The sequence below is a fragment of the Rhinatrema bivittatum genome, chromosome 9 (genome assembly GCF_901001135.1).
Source record: "Rhinatrema bivittatum chromosome 9, aRhiBiv1.1, whole genome shotgun sequence".
NCBI classification, from domain to species: Eukaryota; Metazoa; Chordata; class Amphibia; order Gymnophiona; family Rhinatrematidae; genus Rhinatrema; species Rhinatrema bivittatum.
Window position 1 is genome coordinate 237,158,893 of NC_042623.1, and position 18,790 is coordinate 237,177,682.

An 18,790-nucleotide genomic window follows, 5' to 3' on the forward strand; every position below is an offset into this window, starting at 1 on the left:
CATGTGCTAATACATCAGAGTGTACAGCACCGCTGGGTGTGGCACACTGCAGAAAACAAAAATAAATTCCACCCCCCCCCCCAATGATATATGAAAACATTTTATAACCAATCCTAGTTAAGGATGTCAATGTCCACTATTGGTGCAACAAAATCTGTGAAATATATATATATATATATATATATATAGTATCTAGAAACAGAGACTTGGATAGATAGGGGAACAATCAAAGGCCATAGAACTTGCTAACGTGGGGGAACAGGAAAATGCCTCTTCTGCCGTGGATAAAAATCGAGCTGCGACAAGTCATATGTTGTCACATGGCTGGATAATATGGGAGTGTTCCAAGTACCCCCAGCCGGAAGGGTTTTCAAAATATCCATGAGAGATTTTCACGTGATGGAGGCAGTGCATGCAGATCTCTCTTATGTCTATTCATTGTGGATATCCTGAAACCCCAGCTGGATTCAGGGTTGAAAGGGCAGAGGCTCTTTCTTCAGGGTCAGCTGGCAGTGTGAAAGGGATTTTCCCCTTTCTCCTCCCCCTTTAAAACTGTTGGTTCAGCCCTACTAAATAAATGATTTCATAAAACATAAGCGTGCCAGAAAAGACCACAGATATCCTACTTGTGTGACTGGATGTCATTTGATTTTTTTTTTTCCCCTGAACATGCACATGTAAAAAAAAGTTGCTGCTCCTCGCAGACATGAAACTGATAAATTCACAAATCTGAAATGAAAAGTGGTTACAAGCTGTGACTTTAAATGCATATTATGCATGTACAGGCAGCTGCAGCTGTCAAAACTATTTCTTTATTTCAAAAGTTTAACCCCCTCTCTCCAGTTCCAGGTGCTGGAGGGAATGTGCTACACATGTGGGGGCCCTGTCCAAAGCTTCCGAGCATCTGATGAGATATGACTGCAGAAATGTGTTGTGTAGTGGGATTCTCCATGGCCCCTACTCCAGACTTCCACCTCTTAGGCTGATGGGGAGATCTAGAGGCACCCATGAATGCAAAATGCCTGATCTCCCAGATATTACTTATTGGCAAACACAGCTCTTTCCTCCACGTGTCGCATATGAGCTGGAAAGATTCGCCTGCGAGCTCCCATTCCCCGGGATCGAGGCGGTGCCAACTGAGAACGCTGTCGACTCCTGCTATGTGAGACACTGCAATACTTACTAAATGCTTCTCCGCCCAGCTGATCAGCTGCCAGGCTTCCGTGGCCATTGGCTGGCTCATGGTTCCCTTTGGCGATTGATATAAGCCACCATGGTCGCGTTGTCGGAAATAATTCTGACTGACTTCCCCTGGAGGAGAGGGCGGAACGCTTGCAACGCTAACCACACTACCCTGGTTTCCAGACGATTGAACGACCACTGAGATTCTTTCTGGGATCACTGACCCTGCACCAACTTCCTCAGGCAAATTGCTCCCCAACCAGAGAGGCTGGCGTCTGTGGTCACCACTGTCCATTCGGGTACCTCCAGGGGAACTCCTTGGGATAAGTTGTCCGAGATATGCCAGCAATCTAGATTGGAGCGTGCTGTATCTGTAAGAGGGAGAGGTAAATGAAACTGGAGACTGGATTCCAACGCGAAAGCAACGTTGACTGTAAAGGACGTATATGAGCAAAGGCCCAGGGCACCAGCTCCAGGGAGGAAGTCATGGAGCGAGAACCCGCAAATAATCCCGCACTCTGGGGAGACGGTTGGCCAATAAGTCCCGCACTTGTGCTTGTAGCTTGACAATTCGGTCCGAGGTAAGGAACACTCTCCCCTGTTGAGTGTCGAATAGAGCTCCCAAAATCTCCAAAGACTGGGTGGGCACCAGTTGGCTCTTGGCTAAGTTGATCACCCAACCCAGTGATCGCAGGAGTTGAAGCACTTTGCAAATTGCCACCTGGCCGAGCGACTCAGACTTTGCCCGAATTAGCCAGTCGTCCAGGTATGGATGCATCAGGAACCCATCTCTGCACAGATGAGCCGCCACCACAACCATTACCGTGGGGTAAACATTATGGGCACAGTGGCAAGATCGAAGGGCAAAGCTCGAAACTAAAAATGGCGACCCAGCACTGAGAACCTCAGAAACGTCTGGTGGCCAGCCAGAATTCCTATGTGAAGATACGCTTCTGTTAGGTCCAGTGACGCCAGAAACTCTCCTTTTCTTACCGAGGCAATGACTGACTGTAACATCTCCATGTGAAAACGTGGCACCCTGAGGCAGCGGTTTACGCCCTTCAAATCCAGAATGGGTCAGAGGGACCCCTCTTTTTTGGGGACTACGAAGTAAATGGAATAACGCCCTTTTCGCTTCTCCGCCTGAGGAACCAGGGTGATGGTATCAAGCTGAAGAAGGCGTTGCAAGGTATCTTGTACTACCTGTCATTTCTCTTCGTAACCACATGGGGAGACCAGAAACTGTCCCGGAAGGCGGTGTGCAAAATCTAAAGCATAGCCTTGATTTATCACAGTAAGGACCCACTGGTCTGACGTCACCTTGACCCATTCCTCGTAAAACAGGGACAATCTGCCCCGACAGCTGGAACCGAGGAATAGGTTGGCATCCCTTCATTGGGAAGATTTGGCCCCAGATGCAGACTGGGTAGCCCCGGTTCTGCCAAAGCGTCGGCCACGAAAAGGCTGAGACCAGGACTGTTGGCGACTGGACGCTTGCCGAAAGGAAGAAGCTGAAGCTCTGGACGGACGAAATCTCCGATTCCCTCTGAATTGAGACCGTGAAGAAAAGGAGTCCCTCGACTTGGGCCTATCCTCTGGCAGTTGGTGAACCTTGTTCTCCCCCAGGGATTGAATGATATCCTCTAGGTCCTTGCCAAAAAGCAATTTACCCTTGAAAGGCAATGACCCCAGCTGAGCCTTGGAGGAAATATCCGCCGACCAGTTTCTTAACCAAAGGAGCCGACGAGCCGAGACTGCCAACACCATGGATCTGGCTGAAGTCCTGAACAGATCATAAAGTGCATCCTCACTATAAGCGAGCGAAGCTTCCAGACGTCCTGCTTGCTGTGCTCGTAAGGCAAAATTGCTGCACATAGCTGCCTGCACTCCCAGTGCCGAGGCTTCAAAAACTTTCCATCCTGCAGGTCCTTCAGGGCTGTAGCACCCGTAACCGGGATTGTGGTCTTTTTGGTGACTGCGGACACCGCCGCGTCCACCTTAGGCACCCACAGTATGTCAATTGCTTCCTCTGGAAGAGGATATAGCTTATCCATAGCCTTGCTAACTTTCAATCCCAGATCCGGGGTATCCCATTCTCTATATAGCAAGTCCGTGGCAGAAAAATGAAAAGGAAAGGAAGTAGCCAGGCCCCTCAGACCCAACAACACTGGGTCCATGGCCCCTAGCTTGGACTCCTCTGGCGGCCCATCTATGCCTAGCTCTCCGAGTATGGCAGGGATATGTGGAGCCAATTCCTCCCTCCTACACAGACGGACCACCTTAGGGTCATCTCCTTCCACAATGTGAGAGCCTCGTGCTGTGGATGTTAATCAGGGTCTGTATCACCCATATCAGAGGCTTGCCCTGCGGATCCTGGTGCCCTGGGTCCGTATCCTGACCCGTGGAATCAGTCTCGGTCTGATAAGCCCCTGTATGCAAAGGGTGCTTAGCTTTGGAGGACCCAGAGACTCCCTTAGATTTAGACCGCTTTCAAGAAAGAGACAAGACCACTAGAGGAAGTTTTACCGCAGCCTGCAGCTTCCCTTCCCTCCTGGCTTTAAAAGCCTTATGGAGAAATAAAATAAACTCCGAGGAGAAGGAGGAGGAGGAGGAGTCAGAAGCCCCCCAGAGCTATCCGCCGTTGCAGGTGAGAGAGGCTGTAAAGGTTCGCTCCCTCCAGGAAACCCTGGCTGAGGAGAGAGAGGAGGTGGGAGAATCCCCTCCCCCATAGCTGCATGAGTCGCTGATCTAAAAGACTCCAAAATGGCCTTCATTCCCACGCTCAGCGGGAACGGCTCTGCCTGAGCTGATCTCGGTGCAGCTAACACTGAAGGAGCTCGGGCAGCCTTGCCTTTAACCATTTTCACGGTCGTGGAGGATCCCTCCCCCCCAAGAAGACACGCCGAGCACAGCCACATGCGCAGCACGCAGACGAGCGAGACATCGGACAGCGGGCCTGTGAAAGCTAAAATTCAATTCTGTAAAAAATATTAAAATAATCGCGGTCCGCCCAAGAGTCAGGGAGGAAAAAGAGGCGCAGCGCCGGTGACACTGACAGAAAATGAAAGAAAATCAAAACTTTTTTTATAAAGACTTGCCTGGCAGTAGTCCATGGTCCTGATCTGCAGGGATGGAGTGAACCGGGCTCCCTGGTGTTGCACCCAGCTGCTAGCTTGGAACAAGAGGGCCTTTGACCCTGTAATGCAGCTGCCTCAATAACCAGTGGGGGATGGTCCCCTCAGGACCTTACAAACCCCCTGGAAGGCTCAGGACAGAAACTGCTCCTTTTTTTTTTTTTTTTTTTAAATCGAAGTAAAAACGTTTTACAGACCGAAAACTCTCTAAAACTCACAGAACTCACTACTCTAACTCACTCCAATGAACAATCAAACACAGACTGAAGGCCTTGCACCTCCACCATCTGCTAGAGATAGAGAAATACTGCTGGACTGTAGGTAGCACCATCCTATATAAGGCGGAGTTTTGTTTTGAAAACTTTTCTGTCTCCATCTGCTAGGGGGGTGGGGGGCAAAACCCAGGTGTCTGGACCCGGGTATGTACAGGGAAGAGGGAATATTAAGTAATGCATTGCTCTGCGAATACAGAGACTGAACAATAACCAAGACAAATAGGAAAGACCCTCTCCTTTAACCACCTTCAACACAAGAATGTTAAACAATTCCCTACACTATCGACATCCAGCGCAGCTGGACAAGCATTGGGGACACGGTTTCTAAGCCTGCCATGAGTCACTAATCAGGTGGCTGCGTTTTGTAATAGCTGTAAGTTATGCAGCCAATATTTTGCCAGTGCAATTAAAGCATTACCATAAATCGATAAAAGTTAATATGAAAGGCTGAACAAAAGCTCTGAAATCTTGTGTTCATAAGAAATAACTCAAATGGCATAATAACCGTAACTTATAGAAACCTGCATGCAACAACTTTCTAATATAAGGCAAACAGGGCAAGGGAGGGTCAAGAGAAAATCTTAAACCATGCACCAATTCAGAAAAAGAGAGAGTTAGGCTACCAAATGTTAGACTAGGAAAGGCGCTAGAAACAGTCTGACATGAAATCCACATATCTGTTTTTTGAAAATTTAAACTACCGTAAATAATTGGCCATCATCCAGGTTTTTATTTGCTAGAGGCAGGAGTTTACTCATAATAAAGTTGATAGATAAGAGAAATAGAAGCTAGATATCATCAGAATACATTTTAGAAAAAGGAGTCCACTGATTCAGAATGGGGTAAAATGAAGAAAGATAAACATTGAAATGAGTGGCAGAAAGAAGAGAGCCTAGGGAATGCCAACCTTAAGTTTCTATCATCTAAAATTGCTATATATGAGTTCTTGACTGGATGATACTAGAAAGAAAAAAGGAGCAGATTTTAAAAGATGCGCTTGCGTGGACGCACTCATTTTATATCATGTGCGCGCCAGCACATGCATGTTATACAATCTATTGGCCGCGTGCATGTGCGGGCACGTGCGGGCCTTCCCCAGTTCGCTCCAATTAAGGAGCAGACTGGGAGGGAACTCTAATCCCCTGCCTAACCTTCCTTCCCCTCCCCACCACCTAAACCTAACCTTCCTTTCCTCACTTTTTTTTTTTTTATTACTTACTGCTCCTTGGCAGCAGATGTAATTTACGCCTGCCGGCCAGCTGCCAGCATGCACTTCCCTGGAACAGCAGCTAATGGCCGCTGTCCTGGCCAGATCCCGCCCCTCCCTGCCCCTTTTCCAGGGCCCAGCACTTGTGCGCGTATCAGCACTTCCGCGTGTGGCTGGGCCCTTTTGAAAATGTGTGCAGCATACGCAGGGCCCTGACACGCGTGTATGTACCGATTTTTACGTGCGCTAGGCATTTAAAATTCGGCCGATAATGTTTCGGTCTTTAAGAAACAATTGAAATAAATATTTTGAATTTCAACCAAAACCCTGCACCTACCTCCTGGAAGCTTCAACTAATGCTTTTTCATCCGGTGAGGAAGCATAATACTCAAGCTGGGATGATATTCCGTTGGCATGTAAGAAGCCATCACCAAAGCCATCCGTTTGATCATTACTGATTTGCACAGTATGACAGAGTGATACAGCTTTTAGGAAAAGTTCTTCTTCTTTACTCTATAAAGATGAGCAGAAGTAATGGTAGTATGTTTGTAGTTTTTTGGGTTTTTTTAAGGTATGGCGGCAAATGGTTAACTTGGGTTGCATGTTTCTGGTGTCTATAGCCAAGTTTCTGCCATAGATACAGAAACTCAAAGCATGTGCAAATGAATTGCATTATATGTCGGAAATCAACATAATGAAAGATACAGATGCCAACAATTAGCTTGTTTCCAACCTTCGTGACCACCAAAAGGGCTTAGTTACTCAGGTAGTGTGTCAGAATTGTTTATATTATGCAGAAAACTCAACAGAACCATCAAAACATATCTACAGACTTGAAAAACGGTAGAATCCTATCATCTAGTAAGTAAAACTTTAAAGACACATCTTATCTTAAAGAGGCGGAGAACTAGAGGAAACAGGAAGAGGATGTGGCTCTGGGGCTGTGATGAGCAGCGGCTTATGACCAATCCCCCTCCCACAAGGCCCTTTAGCCAGCACAAGACAGCTTCTACAAACCGAGGTTCGTACGCCTTTCTTTTTCGATTACTTTAAAAGGGTAGAGTGAGCAAACCCAACCTTTCGGGCTGAATTTTCAAAGCCACTGATGTGTAAAACCAGTTATGCTTGTACTTTTACATAAACTTGGGATAGGTGTTCCCAGTGGGGGGGGGGGGGGCAGAGTAAGAATTTACGCAACGCTTTATTTAAAAAATTACGCGTGTAAGTTTCCCCACAAATATAGCAAATGTTGCTTACCTGTAACAGGTGTTCTCACAGGACAGCAGGATGTTAGTCCTCACATATGGGTGACATCACAGGATGGAGCCCAATCACGGAACACTTTTGTCAAAGTTTCTAGAACTTTGACTGCCCCTACTGGGCATGCCCAGCAATGCACTAACCCTGCAGCCAGCAGGGGTCCCCCTTCAGGCTTGTTTAAAAAGCTACAGGAAGTGCCGAAAAATAAAATAAGAAACGAAAAGAACCCAACACTGCGGGTCAGTGGGCGGATTTCGTGAGGACTAACATCCTGCTGTCCTGTGAGAACACCTGTTACAGGTAAGCAACATTTGCTTTCTCACAGAACAAGCAGGATGGTAGTCCTCACATACGGGTTAGTACCAAGCTGAGGATGTCCGAGTATGCACCAAATGTACCCAAGACATGCAACAGGCACAACAACTGGGGTGGAATTTGGCCGAGGGCATCCTGAACCCTAACAGGCAGGCGGAAGGGTGTTGGTACGTCAAGTTGTGAATAGGTTACGCAGGACAGATTGGCCGAAGATGGAATCTTGTCTTCCGGCCTTGTCCAAGCATTAGTGGGCTGTAAAGGTATGGAGAGAACTCCAGGTGGCAGCCCTGAAAATGTCAGGAAGTGGCACCGATCGTAGGTGTGCTACTGTAACCATGGCCCTCACAGAGTGTGCTTTAACACGGTCTTGAAGTGGAGTGCCTGCTTGCTGATAGCAAAGGATATGCAGTCCGCTAACCAGGAGGAGAGAGTCTGCTTACCCACAGGCTGCCCCAATTTGGTGGAATGAAAAGAGACAAACAATTGAGTGCTTTTCCTGTGGGCAGCTGTATGGTCTAGGTAGAACGCTAGAGCCCATTTACAGTCAAGGGTATGCAGAGCCTGCTCTCCTGGATTGGAATGGGGCCTGGGAAAAAAGGTAGGTAGTATAATGGATTGATGGAGATGAAACTCTGACACTACCTGCATGACACTACCTTAGGCAAAAACCTAGGATGAGTGCGGCCTACTGCCCGGTCATGCAGAAGTTTAGAGTAAGGCGGATAGGTAACTAAGGCCTGTAACTCACTAACTCTGCGAGCCGAAGTGATTGCCAAAAGGAAAATCACTTTCCATGTGAGATAGCGAAGTTCACAGGAGTGGAGAAGCTCGAATGGTGGTTTCATGAGCCTTCCTAAAACCAGTTTAAGGTCCCAAGAAGGGGCCGGAGGATGCAATGGAGGCTTGAGGTGAAGCAAGCCCTTCAGAAAACGTGTTACAAGGGGTTGTACTGATATAGGAACATCCCCAACACCTTTATGGAAGGCAGCCACCGCACTAACATGCATTCTGATGGAGGAAGTTTTTAGACCTGCCTCCGACAAGTGCCAGAGATAGTCCAGAAACTTCGTGATTGGACAGATAAAGGGGTCAAGGGATTGAGAAGAGCACCATGACTGAAACCTGTTCCATTTGTAATAAGATTTTCTCGTGGAAGGCTTCCATGAAGCAATCAGGACACAGGAAACTGATTCAGAAAGGTTAAGTGGCTGAAGGATTAACCTTTCAACATCCATGCCGTCAGGGACAAGGCTTGCAGATTGGGGTGGCGCAGGCACCCGTCGTTTTGAGTAATCAGAAGTGAGTTCTTTCCCAAGGGAATGTGCCTGCAAATGGAGAGATCATGAAGTATTGGAAACCACACTTGGCGAGGCCAGTGAGGTGCTATCAGGATCATGGTTTCCTTGCCCTGACGTAACTTCACGAGAGTCTTTGAGAGAAGTGGAAGTGGAGGGAATACATATAAGAGACTTGTCACCCACGAGAGGGAGAACGCATCTCTTGGTTGTGAGTGTTGGCTGCGAGCGAGAGAGCAAAAGTTCTCTACTTTGCGGTTTTGACATGTTGCAAAGAGATCTATATGAGGGTAATCCCATTGTTGGAAGATAGAGTCCGCCACTAAGGGGTTGAGAGACCACTCGTGCAGTTGAAAGGCGCGACTTAGCTTGTCTGCCAACACATTGTCCACCCCCGGCAAGTAGGTGGCCATGAGGTACATCGAGTGGGAGAGGGCCTCCGCTCATATCTGCGCAGCTTCCTGACACAGAAGGTAGGAGCCCGTCCCTCCCTGTTTGTTGACGTACCACATGGCCACCTGGTTGTCCATCTGAATCAGGATGACCTGATTGGACAGGCGATCCTGAAATACCCTGAGAGCATATCTGATTGCTCACAGCTCCAGGAAATTGATTTGGTGTTTGGCTTCCTCTGGAGACCAATTTCCTTATGTCTGCAGATTGGCCACATGGGCTCCCCAGCCGAGATTGGAAGCATCGGTGGTGAGAATTATTTGAGGGTCTGGAGGTTGGAAGGGCAAGCCTTGGAGGAGATTGATCTGATTTTTCCACCAGGCGAGAGACTGACGGAGTGAGTCGGTGATGTGGACAATGTTCGACAGGGGCTGAATGCACTGAGTCCATTGTGACCTTAGAGTCCACTGCATGACTCTCTTGGCTAGGCGGGCCACTAGGGTGACCTGAATTGAGGACGCCATGTGTCCCAGTAGGATGAGAAAGCAGCGTGCAGTCGTGTAGCGCTGAGATTGCAGCTGGTGTGCAAGAGAGACTAGCGTGAGAGCTCGTTGTCTAGGTAGAAAAGCTTTTGCCTGCAAGATGTCCAAGTCTGCCCCTATGAATAAGGTTTGAGATGGGACTAAGTAGGATTTGTCGTAGTTGACGAGAAATCCTAGCGAAATCAGGGTGTGTAAGGTAAGATGCAGGGACGACAGAGCAGTTTGCCGAGTGGGAGCCCTGATCAACCAATCGTCTAGATAGGGGTAGACGTGAACACCTTGAGTCCTGAGGAAGGCTGCAACTACTATGAGACATTTCGTGAAGACTCGTGGTGCAGATGCGAGGCCGAATGGAAGCACTCGGTACTGATAGTGCTTGGGGCCTACCAGAAATTTCAGGTATTTGCGATGAGATGGAGTTATTGCAATATGAGTGTATGCGTCCTGGAGGTCTAGAGAGCAGAGCCAGTCTCCTTTTTGTAGAAGAGGAAGGGGGGAACCCAAGGTAACCATCTTGAACTTTTCTCGTTGGAGGTACTTGTTGAGGGCACATAGGTCCAGAATTGGACGAACACCGCCTGATTTTTTGGGGATTAGAAAGTACCGGGAATAGAATCCTAGGCCTTGTTGGGAATAGGGTACTGGTTCTATTGCTCTGGACTGGAGGAGGAGGGAGACCTCCTGTTCCAGAAGTGGTGAGTGGTCGGATGTTCCCCACGTCTGCCAAGGTGGGGAGTCCAGTGGGATGGAGAGAAAGTTCAGGTGATAACCCTGAGAGATTATGGCAAGGACCCACTGGTCTGAGGTGATTGTGTGCCACTTGTTGTGGAAATGGCACAATCGACCTCCCTCTAGTATCTGAGGCAGTGGAAGCTGGCTGATGCTCTCCATGCAGGAGTCAAAAACCGGAAGCAGGGCCCGGCTGAGGAGCTGCTTGTGGTTTTTGTTTTCGTGTCTGACGAGATTGGGCCTTATGGAAAGGTCTCGTGGAACGAGTCCTAGACGGTGGTGGATAGGACTTCTTTGGACGGAAGAATGACTTTTTAGTATCCTTCCTGAATGGTTGCTTGGAGGCATAATCAGAAGGCATCAGAGAGAGCTGTCTCAGGGTCTCATGATGGTCCTTGAGTTCCGCCACTGTTCGTTGAATTTGTTCGCTGAACAGATTGTCTCCCATACAGGGCAGGTCGGACAATCTATCCTGCACTTCAGGACGAAGGTCCAAAGACTTGAGCCAGGCCCATCTTTTCGCCGAGATAGCAGCTGAAGATACCCTGGTAGCAGTGTCAAAGATATCGTAAGATGATCTTATCTCATGCTTGCCCGCCTCAAAACCTTTGTTTACTAGGTGTTTGGAGCTGATCTCGAAATTGCTAAGGCAGGGAGTCTGTCAAGTCTTGTATCTGCTTAAATAAGACCCTGTTGTATTGGGTCATACAGAGCTGATAAGAGGCGATTCGAGAGATGAGCATTGAGCCCTGGAAGACCCAGTGACCAATGGCATCTAGAAATTTGTGCTCCTTGTCTGGGGGAAAGGAAGTATGAGGTTTTGATCTCTTTGCTCTCTTTTGGGCAGATTCCACGACGACAGAGTGGTGATCCAATTGAGATTTTTGAAAACCTGGGGCTGTCTGTACCAAATAAGTGGTGTCAGCCTTCCTGTTGACTGGAGCAACAGAGCCATGGTGTTCCCAGTTCTTTTTGAGGAGATCCAGAAGAACTTGATGAATAGGGATGGAGGTTATTTCCTTGGGAGCATCCAGGAATTACAACAACTCCATCATTTGGTGCCTGTCATCGTGCTCGGTCTGTAATTGGAAGGGAATCAATTCAGACATCTCCTTCACAAAGTTTATGAAGGAAAGGTCCTCTGGAGGAGAACGCTTTCTGCTTTCAGAAGGAGAAGGTGGTGAAGGCAAGTCATCGGTGTCTGGTGAAGAATCATCTGTCCAGGTATTGGAGGAATCGGCATCTGCCCCTCTAGGAGCCCTAAGGGGGTCGGGACAGGACGGTGGAATCCCTGAAGGTCCTGGTCTAGGCTCCGAAGGAATCGAATGAATAATTGGAGGCACCGATGAAGGCATCGAAGGCATCGATGAATGGATCAGTGGCGCCGGACGTATCGGCATTGATGGCTAAGGCATCGGTAGGACCCCCGATGGAGGGATGCGGAATGGTGTTTCCCCTCCCGATGACAAGGTAAGCGGAGAGGGCACCAGAGCCATCGGTGACCCGGGATCCATCGGTGGAAAAGCAGCGATGAGCGCTTCCATTTTCGAGAGCAGCGGTGCCAACGCTGCTGGAATTGGGTCAGCGGTCGGTTCCATGATCGGTACCGGTGTCGGAGGAACTTGGAGTCGATGCATCGCCATGTTGATGGCCTCCTGAACCAGCCAGTCCAGTTCTTCGCGGCGACCTGAGGCAAGCAGCCCCGGCTCCGGAACAGAAGAAGGAGGCAGAGGCATAGCCGGAGGGACCACCATTAAAGGCGGAGTCGTGGCTCCCAATCCCCTTTCGGGTGACCTAGTTGCCGAAAAGGTCGGTGCCTTTTCTGGACGGGGTTTCTTCAACGGCAGCTCGGACGATGGGGAGGTCAATGATTTCACTCCCTCGATGGTCAGAGGCTTCCGATGTCGATGGTGATGTCGCTCTCTACGATCCCCTTGGTCCTGAGGGGGAGTAGAGGGAGTTAAAGGCCGAGAAGTCATCGATGCTGGACGGTCACTGGCCGGTGGTCGACACTGGGGCAAAGTTGACGGTGCCAGTTCTGACGACGTCGATGCAATCGACGGCGTCGGGGTTTGAGCACGGAAGAGAAGTTCCATCTTCTCCATTCTGGCCTTGCGACCTTTGGATGTCATTAGGGCACATTTCGTGCAGGTCAGGACATCGTGCTCACATCCGAGACACATTACACAGACTTTATGAGGGTCTGTTATGGACATAGTGTGATTGCAGTCCGGGCACCGACAGAACCCCTCACCATGGCCATGAAAAAAACTCGAGCCGTGGTACGGTCGACGGCCAGTAGGGCGCGAGGGCCAAATTCGATGGGAATCAACCGAAAATGGGTAAAAACGTACCGGAGTACCGCGGAGTCAAAAATTCGAAGGAGGGACCCCTGTGGGGTATGAAACTTTTTAGTAATTCCATGAGGAAGATTCCTGTCAGGAATCTCTGTGGTGCTCCTTAACCGCGTGGCTACTGCTGTGCGGAAAAAAGAAGACTGAAGGGGGATCCCTGCTGGCTGCAGGGTTAGTGCCATGCTGGGCATGCCCAGTAGGGGCCAGTCAAAGTTCTAGAAACTTTGACAAAAGTGTTCCGTGATTGGGCTCCATCCTGTGATGTCACCCATATGTGAGGACTACCATCCTGCTTGTCCTGTGAGAACCTCTGAAACTGTGCATTTACTGGGTCAATTACCACAAATTTTCAAAGCAAATTTATGCACATAAGTTCACTTTGAAACTTCAGGGTAAAGTTTGCAGATTAAAAGTACATGCCAGCTTTACTCAAATGCGCATGTTTATAAAATTACCCTCATGATGGGCATTCCTAATGTATTTCAGAAAGACAGATTTATTCTGTTTTGTTTAATGAGTATTTAAAGTAAACTACTCATTTAGAATTTGATAAACAAATGGTATACTAAACATTCACCAGGATGAATTTCAGTTTATATAATGCTTTCAAGAAGCTCAAGCAAAAATCTTTACCAAACTCTGCCTGGTTCCATCTGTGCAATCCTCGGTCATGCCTTCTGGGACTAGTCTGCCATTAATCTCTTGGTATTTAACGCCATTTACCGAGCATTCTCGAAACTGCATCTCATTTTCTGTCAGTGTACCCGTTTTATCTGTAAATACATACTCCACCTGCACAGAGCATAATTCCAGAAATTACCCAGTCTGTAATTATACATGTTCATAACTAACTACCACTTTTGCTTTTCAGCTACAGGAGCGTTGTTGGATATTATACAAACACATCTGGATTTAGAAAACGTGACTACATGAAATACACACTAAATGTGCTTCCCATCAAAGTAGGCACTGAAATTTTATTCTCTTTCCATTTCACAAATATAATGGCAAAACCTAAAATATGTTGGTTTATACTGCAATAATCCAACACCCTCACTTCATATCTTACAACCTTCCAAGCGTAGCCCATTTTCTGACATGCTTTATTGCTCACACTGAATTCATTAACAGCTAAACACAAGTGAGTCTGAACGAGAGAACATTTTACCTGCCCCAGCTCTTCATTCAGGTCCGATGTATTTACTTGTGACCTCTGGTCTGTTTCTTCATGATAGAGATCGAGATCCCAGCCAATAAAAAAGGACCCGAGGAATTTCTGCATCTCCACCGTCACGTACAGTGAGATAGGGATGATGAAATTGTAAAGAACAAGGAATGCGAGGAAATCGGAAATGAATTTGAGAATCTGTAAGAGAAAGATAGGAGGGGCAATTATTAAAAAAAAAAAAAGAAAGGCCACACTGTTTAAGTGTGAAATCTCTTCCCTCCCTCTATCACCTTAGAACTGTGGGCAACAAACCATGAAACCACTGGAGAAATATGAGGCCAGTATAATAAAAAAAGGCAGTTTGCTTACCGTAAATGGTGTTTTCTGTAGATAGCCATACATCGTGGGTGATGTCAGCCGTGATGTCACGAAGGCGGAGCTTAATCTTAGCTCGAAGAGCTTTGAAATGCGCATGACCTCGGCTTCCTGCGCTCTTCGAGCTTCTTCTCAGTTGTTTTTCCAAGCTAAGTGCTGGTGTAGGTGTTAACATGAAGGATGGCTGTCCAGGGAGGCAGGAGGGAATGCATGGCTAAATTCCCTGCTATCTACAGAAAACACTGTTTACGGTAAGCAAACTTGCTTTTTTTCCGTTGATAAGCAGGGCATTTAGCCATGCATCGTGGGAGTCCCAAGCTCATAGGCTGTAGAGATGATACTGAAGACAACGTTTTTTTTTTTGTTTTTTTTTTGTTTTTTTTGCAACCTATGGAACGTGGACAGTCATCAAATGCTTTGAAATAGTTTTAAGAATTGCAGATCCCAATGAGGAATCTGATGCGGATTGTTGTTCAAGGCAGTAGTGCGAAGTAAAGGTGTGAATGGAAAACCAGGTGGCTGCCCTGCAAATGTCTTGGATAGGCACTCCCTGGATATGTGCTATGGAAGCGTCAGTTGCCCTGATTTGGTGAGCTTTAACCGGAGTGGTAAGAGGTGTCGACTTCTTAGCGTAGCAGTATTGTATGGAAGCGGTAAGCCAATTAGAAAGCGTCCTTTTAGACACTGGTTGTCCCGGGTTGTTCGGGTTGAATGTAATAAACAATTGAGAGGAATGCCGGATTGGGTCAGTTCTGTTTTTGTAATAGGCTAAAGTCCTCTTACAGTCCAAGGTATGAAGAAGCCGTTGTTTGTCAGAATGTGGTTTTGGGCAAAAAACGGGTAAGGAGATTGTTTCATTTAAATGAAAGGCGGATACCACTTTTGGTAGAAAGGAAGGGTGAGTTCGTAGTAAGACCTTATCGTGTTGAAACTGTAGATATGGAAAATTGACCACTCGTGCCTGTAGTTCACTTACTCTCCTCGCTGAAGTGATGGCTGCCAAGAAAAGAACCTTCCAGGTTAGGAATTTCAACAAAGAGGAGGACATGGGTTCAAATGGAGGATTCATTAATACTTTGAGGACTAGATTAATATCCCATGGAACTACCGGCTTTTTATGGGCGGGTGCAGACAAAGCAAACCTTTCATAAATTTTGAAATTAAAGGATGAGAAGAGATAGAGCAGCCGTTATTAGTGATATGATAAGCTGCTATAGCACGGAGGTGAACCCTGATGGACATTATTGCTAGTCCTGAAAGGACAAGCTGGGCAGATAGGTTAACAGTGTCTTTGGAGGAAAAGAAAAGGGGTCGATCCTTTGGAGTCCGCACCAATTAGAATATCTTTTCCATTTGAAAGCATAATTCTTTCTGGTGGAAGGTTTTCTTGATGCAATAAGAACTTCTGCAATGCTTGGGGAGAGATCCAGTAAACTTAATATTTGCCGTTCAACCTCTACGCCGTCAAGTGAAGGGAGGACTGCATGGAGTGAATCAGATTTCCTCCTTCTTTGAAAGGAGAAAGGGGTCTTTGGGCAGTGGTATTGGAGGATTGATTGAAAGAAGAAGAAGATATGCATACCATGGTTGTTTCGGCCATGCAGGAGCTATGAGGATTAAATATGCTCTGTCTGCAATACATTTTTGGATTGTGCGTGACATTAGAGGAATGGGAGGGAAGGCGTATAGAAGGCCGGTCCCCCACGGAATCAGGAACGCATCCTGTGATGTCCGGTGTTCTTCTGATGCAAACAGGTCTATCTCTGGAGTACCCCAGTGTGCGAAGATCTTGTCTGCTTCCGTCTGTTTCAGTGACCATTCGTGTGGGTAAAAAACTCTGCTGAGTCTGTCGGCTCTTGTATTGGCAAGGCCCAGTAGGTATGATGCTTGAAGGAAGATCTTGTTGTGTTCTGCCCATTCCCATATCTGAACTGCTTCCTTGCAAAGTATCAAGGAACCGGATCCACCTTGTTTGTTTATATAGAACATCGCTACTTGATTGTTTGTGTGAATCATTACTGACTTCTCTTGTATCCATGACTGGAATGCTATCAGGGAGTTTTTTATTGCCCTGAGTTCTAACAAATTTATTTGGAGACATTGTTCGGTTTTGGACCATAGCCCTTGAGTTTCTAAATGTAGGAGCTGGGCTCCCCATCCCCTTGTTGATGCATCTGTTGTGATAATTAACTGATGAGGGGGGATGCTGGAATGGACTTCCCTCGGTTAAGATGGAAGGGTGAAGCCACCATCGGACATCTTTTCGCATGGAATTTGTAACCTGTACTTTGTGAGACATTTGTGGAATTACTTGACTCCATTGAGATTTTAGACCCCATTGGAGACGTCGTATGCGGAGACGAGTGTTTTGAACCATATGAATCGCTGCGGCCATATGTCCCAATAGTACCAATATGTGACGAACAGGAACCACCTTCCAATGTAGGAGAGATTGAGAAAGGAACCGTAAGGTTTGGATTCTGTCTGGAGGTAGAAAGGCTCTGGAGATTGGGGTTCGAATAACTGCCCAATGAATTGAATGTTTTGGGAGGGATGGAGCTGGGATTTTTCATAGTTTATTATCCAACTCAAGCTTTCCTGACAGAGGAATGTGCGCTCCACTTAGTTTTTTAGGAGTTGAGCATTGGAAGATACAATTAGCCAATCATCTAAGTAAGGAAATATGTTTAATCCTTGTTTGCGTAAGTGTGCCACAACAACAGCAAAACATTTCGTGAAGACTCTCGGGGCAGAGGAGAGACCAAAGGGAAGTACCTTGTATTGGTAGTGATGATTTGCAACTTGAAAACAGAGGTAATGCCAGAAATTCTTGTGAATCAGAATGTGAGTGTAAGCGTATTTTAGATCTAGCGAGCACATCCAGTCGTTTACCTGAAGAAATGGAAGGAGTGTTTTGAGAGAGGTCATTTTGAATTTTTCTTGCAAGATGTTTGTTGAGTGCTCGAAGATCCAGGATGGGGCGTAGGCCTCCTGATTTTTTGGGAATGAGGAAGTATTGGGAATAGAAACAGTTTTCCCTTTGAGTGAAAGGCACTGGCCGGATTGCCTTTTGTTGAAGGAGCAGTGTTATTTCCTTCATGAGAGGGAATTTGAACTTGAGGAATTTTGGGACGAATGAAATGGGGGAGTGTTGGAAAAGAGCTGAATCGGAGCCTGTAGCCTTGCAAGATTATACTCAACACCCATTGGTCCACGGTAATTTTGGACCATTGGGGATGAAACATGGATAGTCTCCCCCCTACATGATCTGTCATTGTGGCGAGTGTGTCTAAAAAAATTGCTTAGGTGGTTGTTGAGAAGATTGTGGTTTTTGCTGCCTCTGAGATCGGACGTGGTCTTTGACCCTGCATTTGAGACTGAGGTCTTTGTTGTTGGAAAGGTTGTTGTCTATAATTGGACTGGTAGGGCTGGTAATACCTGTATGGTCTTCTATAATAGTATCCCCTTTTATATTGGTTTAAGTAGCACCTAGATGTGGAAGGCGTGTCCAAAGGAGATGCTAAGGACTGCACTGCAATCTTTTGCTCTTTTATTAAGGAAACGGTTTCTCTGAGCTTTTCCCCAAAGAAATTGTCCGGACTGCATGGTAAATTTTCTAGTCTGTCATGAACATCGTCTCGTATGCTGCTGGCATGATGCCACGCCAGACGCCTAGTTCAGACTGAAGTTGCTGATGACCTAGCAGATGTGTCAAACTCTTCATACGCTGTTCCCAATAAGTGGCATAAGCCTTCTTATAGGTCTTGAAAAAGTTGAGGCATTGGAGCATCCCCATGCGAGTTGGTTAGCAAGGGTTGCAGCTGTTGAGTACAGTTGAATAAGTACTGAATGATATAAAACTGGTGCTGGTTAATGCAAGAACTCAGCATTGAGTTTTGATAAATTTTCTTAGCAAAATCTTCCAAAAGCTTATTGTCTTTTCCTGGAGGCGTGTTAAAGTACAATCTATTCTTTTTGGCCCTTTCCATTGCTGATTCTACCACTACTGAATTGTGAGGAATCTGGACATTAGAGAAGTAGGACGTTTTTTGCATCCTATACTTTAGATCTAATTTTCTGGAGGTGGGAGTTAGAAGATGCGGAGCATCCCAAGCCTTATCCATGAGGGCCTTCAAAACTTGGTGAGGAGTTAGAGCAGTTGGTTCAGCCAGAACATTAATATTTGAAGAATTCCCATCAGATCTCGGGTCTGGTATTTTTCGAGTTTCTATATTGAGTGCTAATCCTAGTTTTTCAAGGAATTTAGCATATGTAAGATCCTCCGGTGGTGAAGTAGGCTGGGGGTGTTCCTGAGGAGGGTCCGATGGAATGCCTAACTGCCCGGAGATGACAGAGGAAAGAGATTCCGGGAGATGGTGTGGGTAGAAGATGCAGGAGAATTTGAATGCCGTGGAGATGTTACACCTTGAGGTGAAGGAGAAACATACGATGATGTAGGATCTTGTGGAGCTGGTAATGTGGGATTGGGATCTGATGGCAATCCTTGGAAAAAATTTTGTAACAGAGAAGTGATTTGAGACTGTCTCCTGGGCCGTCGGGT

General features: G+C 46.8%; 1 protein-coding gene across 4 annotated transcripts in view; it reads right to left on the minus strand.

Annotated features, from left to right (window-relative positions):
* The window catches only part of ATP11B (ATPase phospholipid transporting 11B (putative)), a 293,818-nt gene that overhangs the window by 152,827 nt on the left and 122,201 nt on the right, over positions 1 to 18,790 (minus strand). For all 4 annotated transcript variants that reach the window (XM_029616746.1, XM_029616747.1, XM_029616745.1 and 1 more), the window contains exons 12-14: positions 13,855 to 14,052; positions 13,320 to 13,478; positions 6,136 to 6,311 (exon numbers count right to left, since the gene is read on the minus strand). In XM_029616746.1, coding sequence (XP_029472606.1) covers positions 6,136 to 6,311; positions 13,320 to 13,478; positions 13,855 to 14,052 — 533 coding nt within the window. The remainder of the gene's footprint in view (positions 1 to 6,135; positions 6,312 to 13,319; positions 13,479 to 13,854; positions 14,053 to 18,790) is intronic.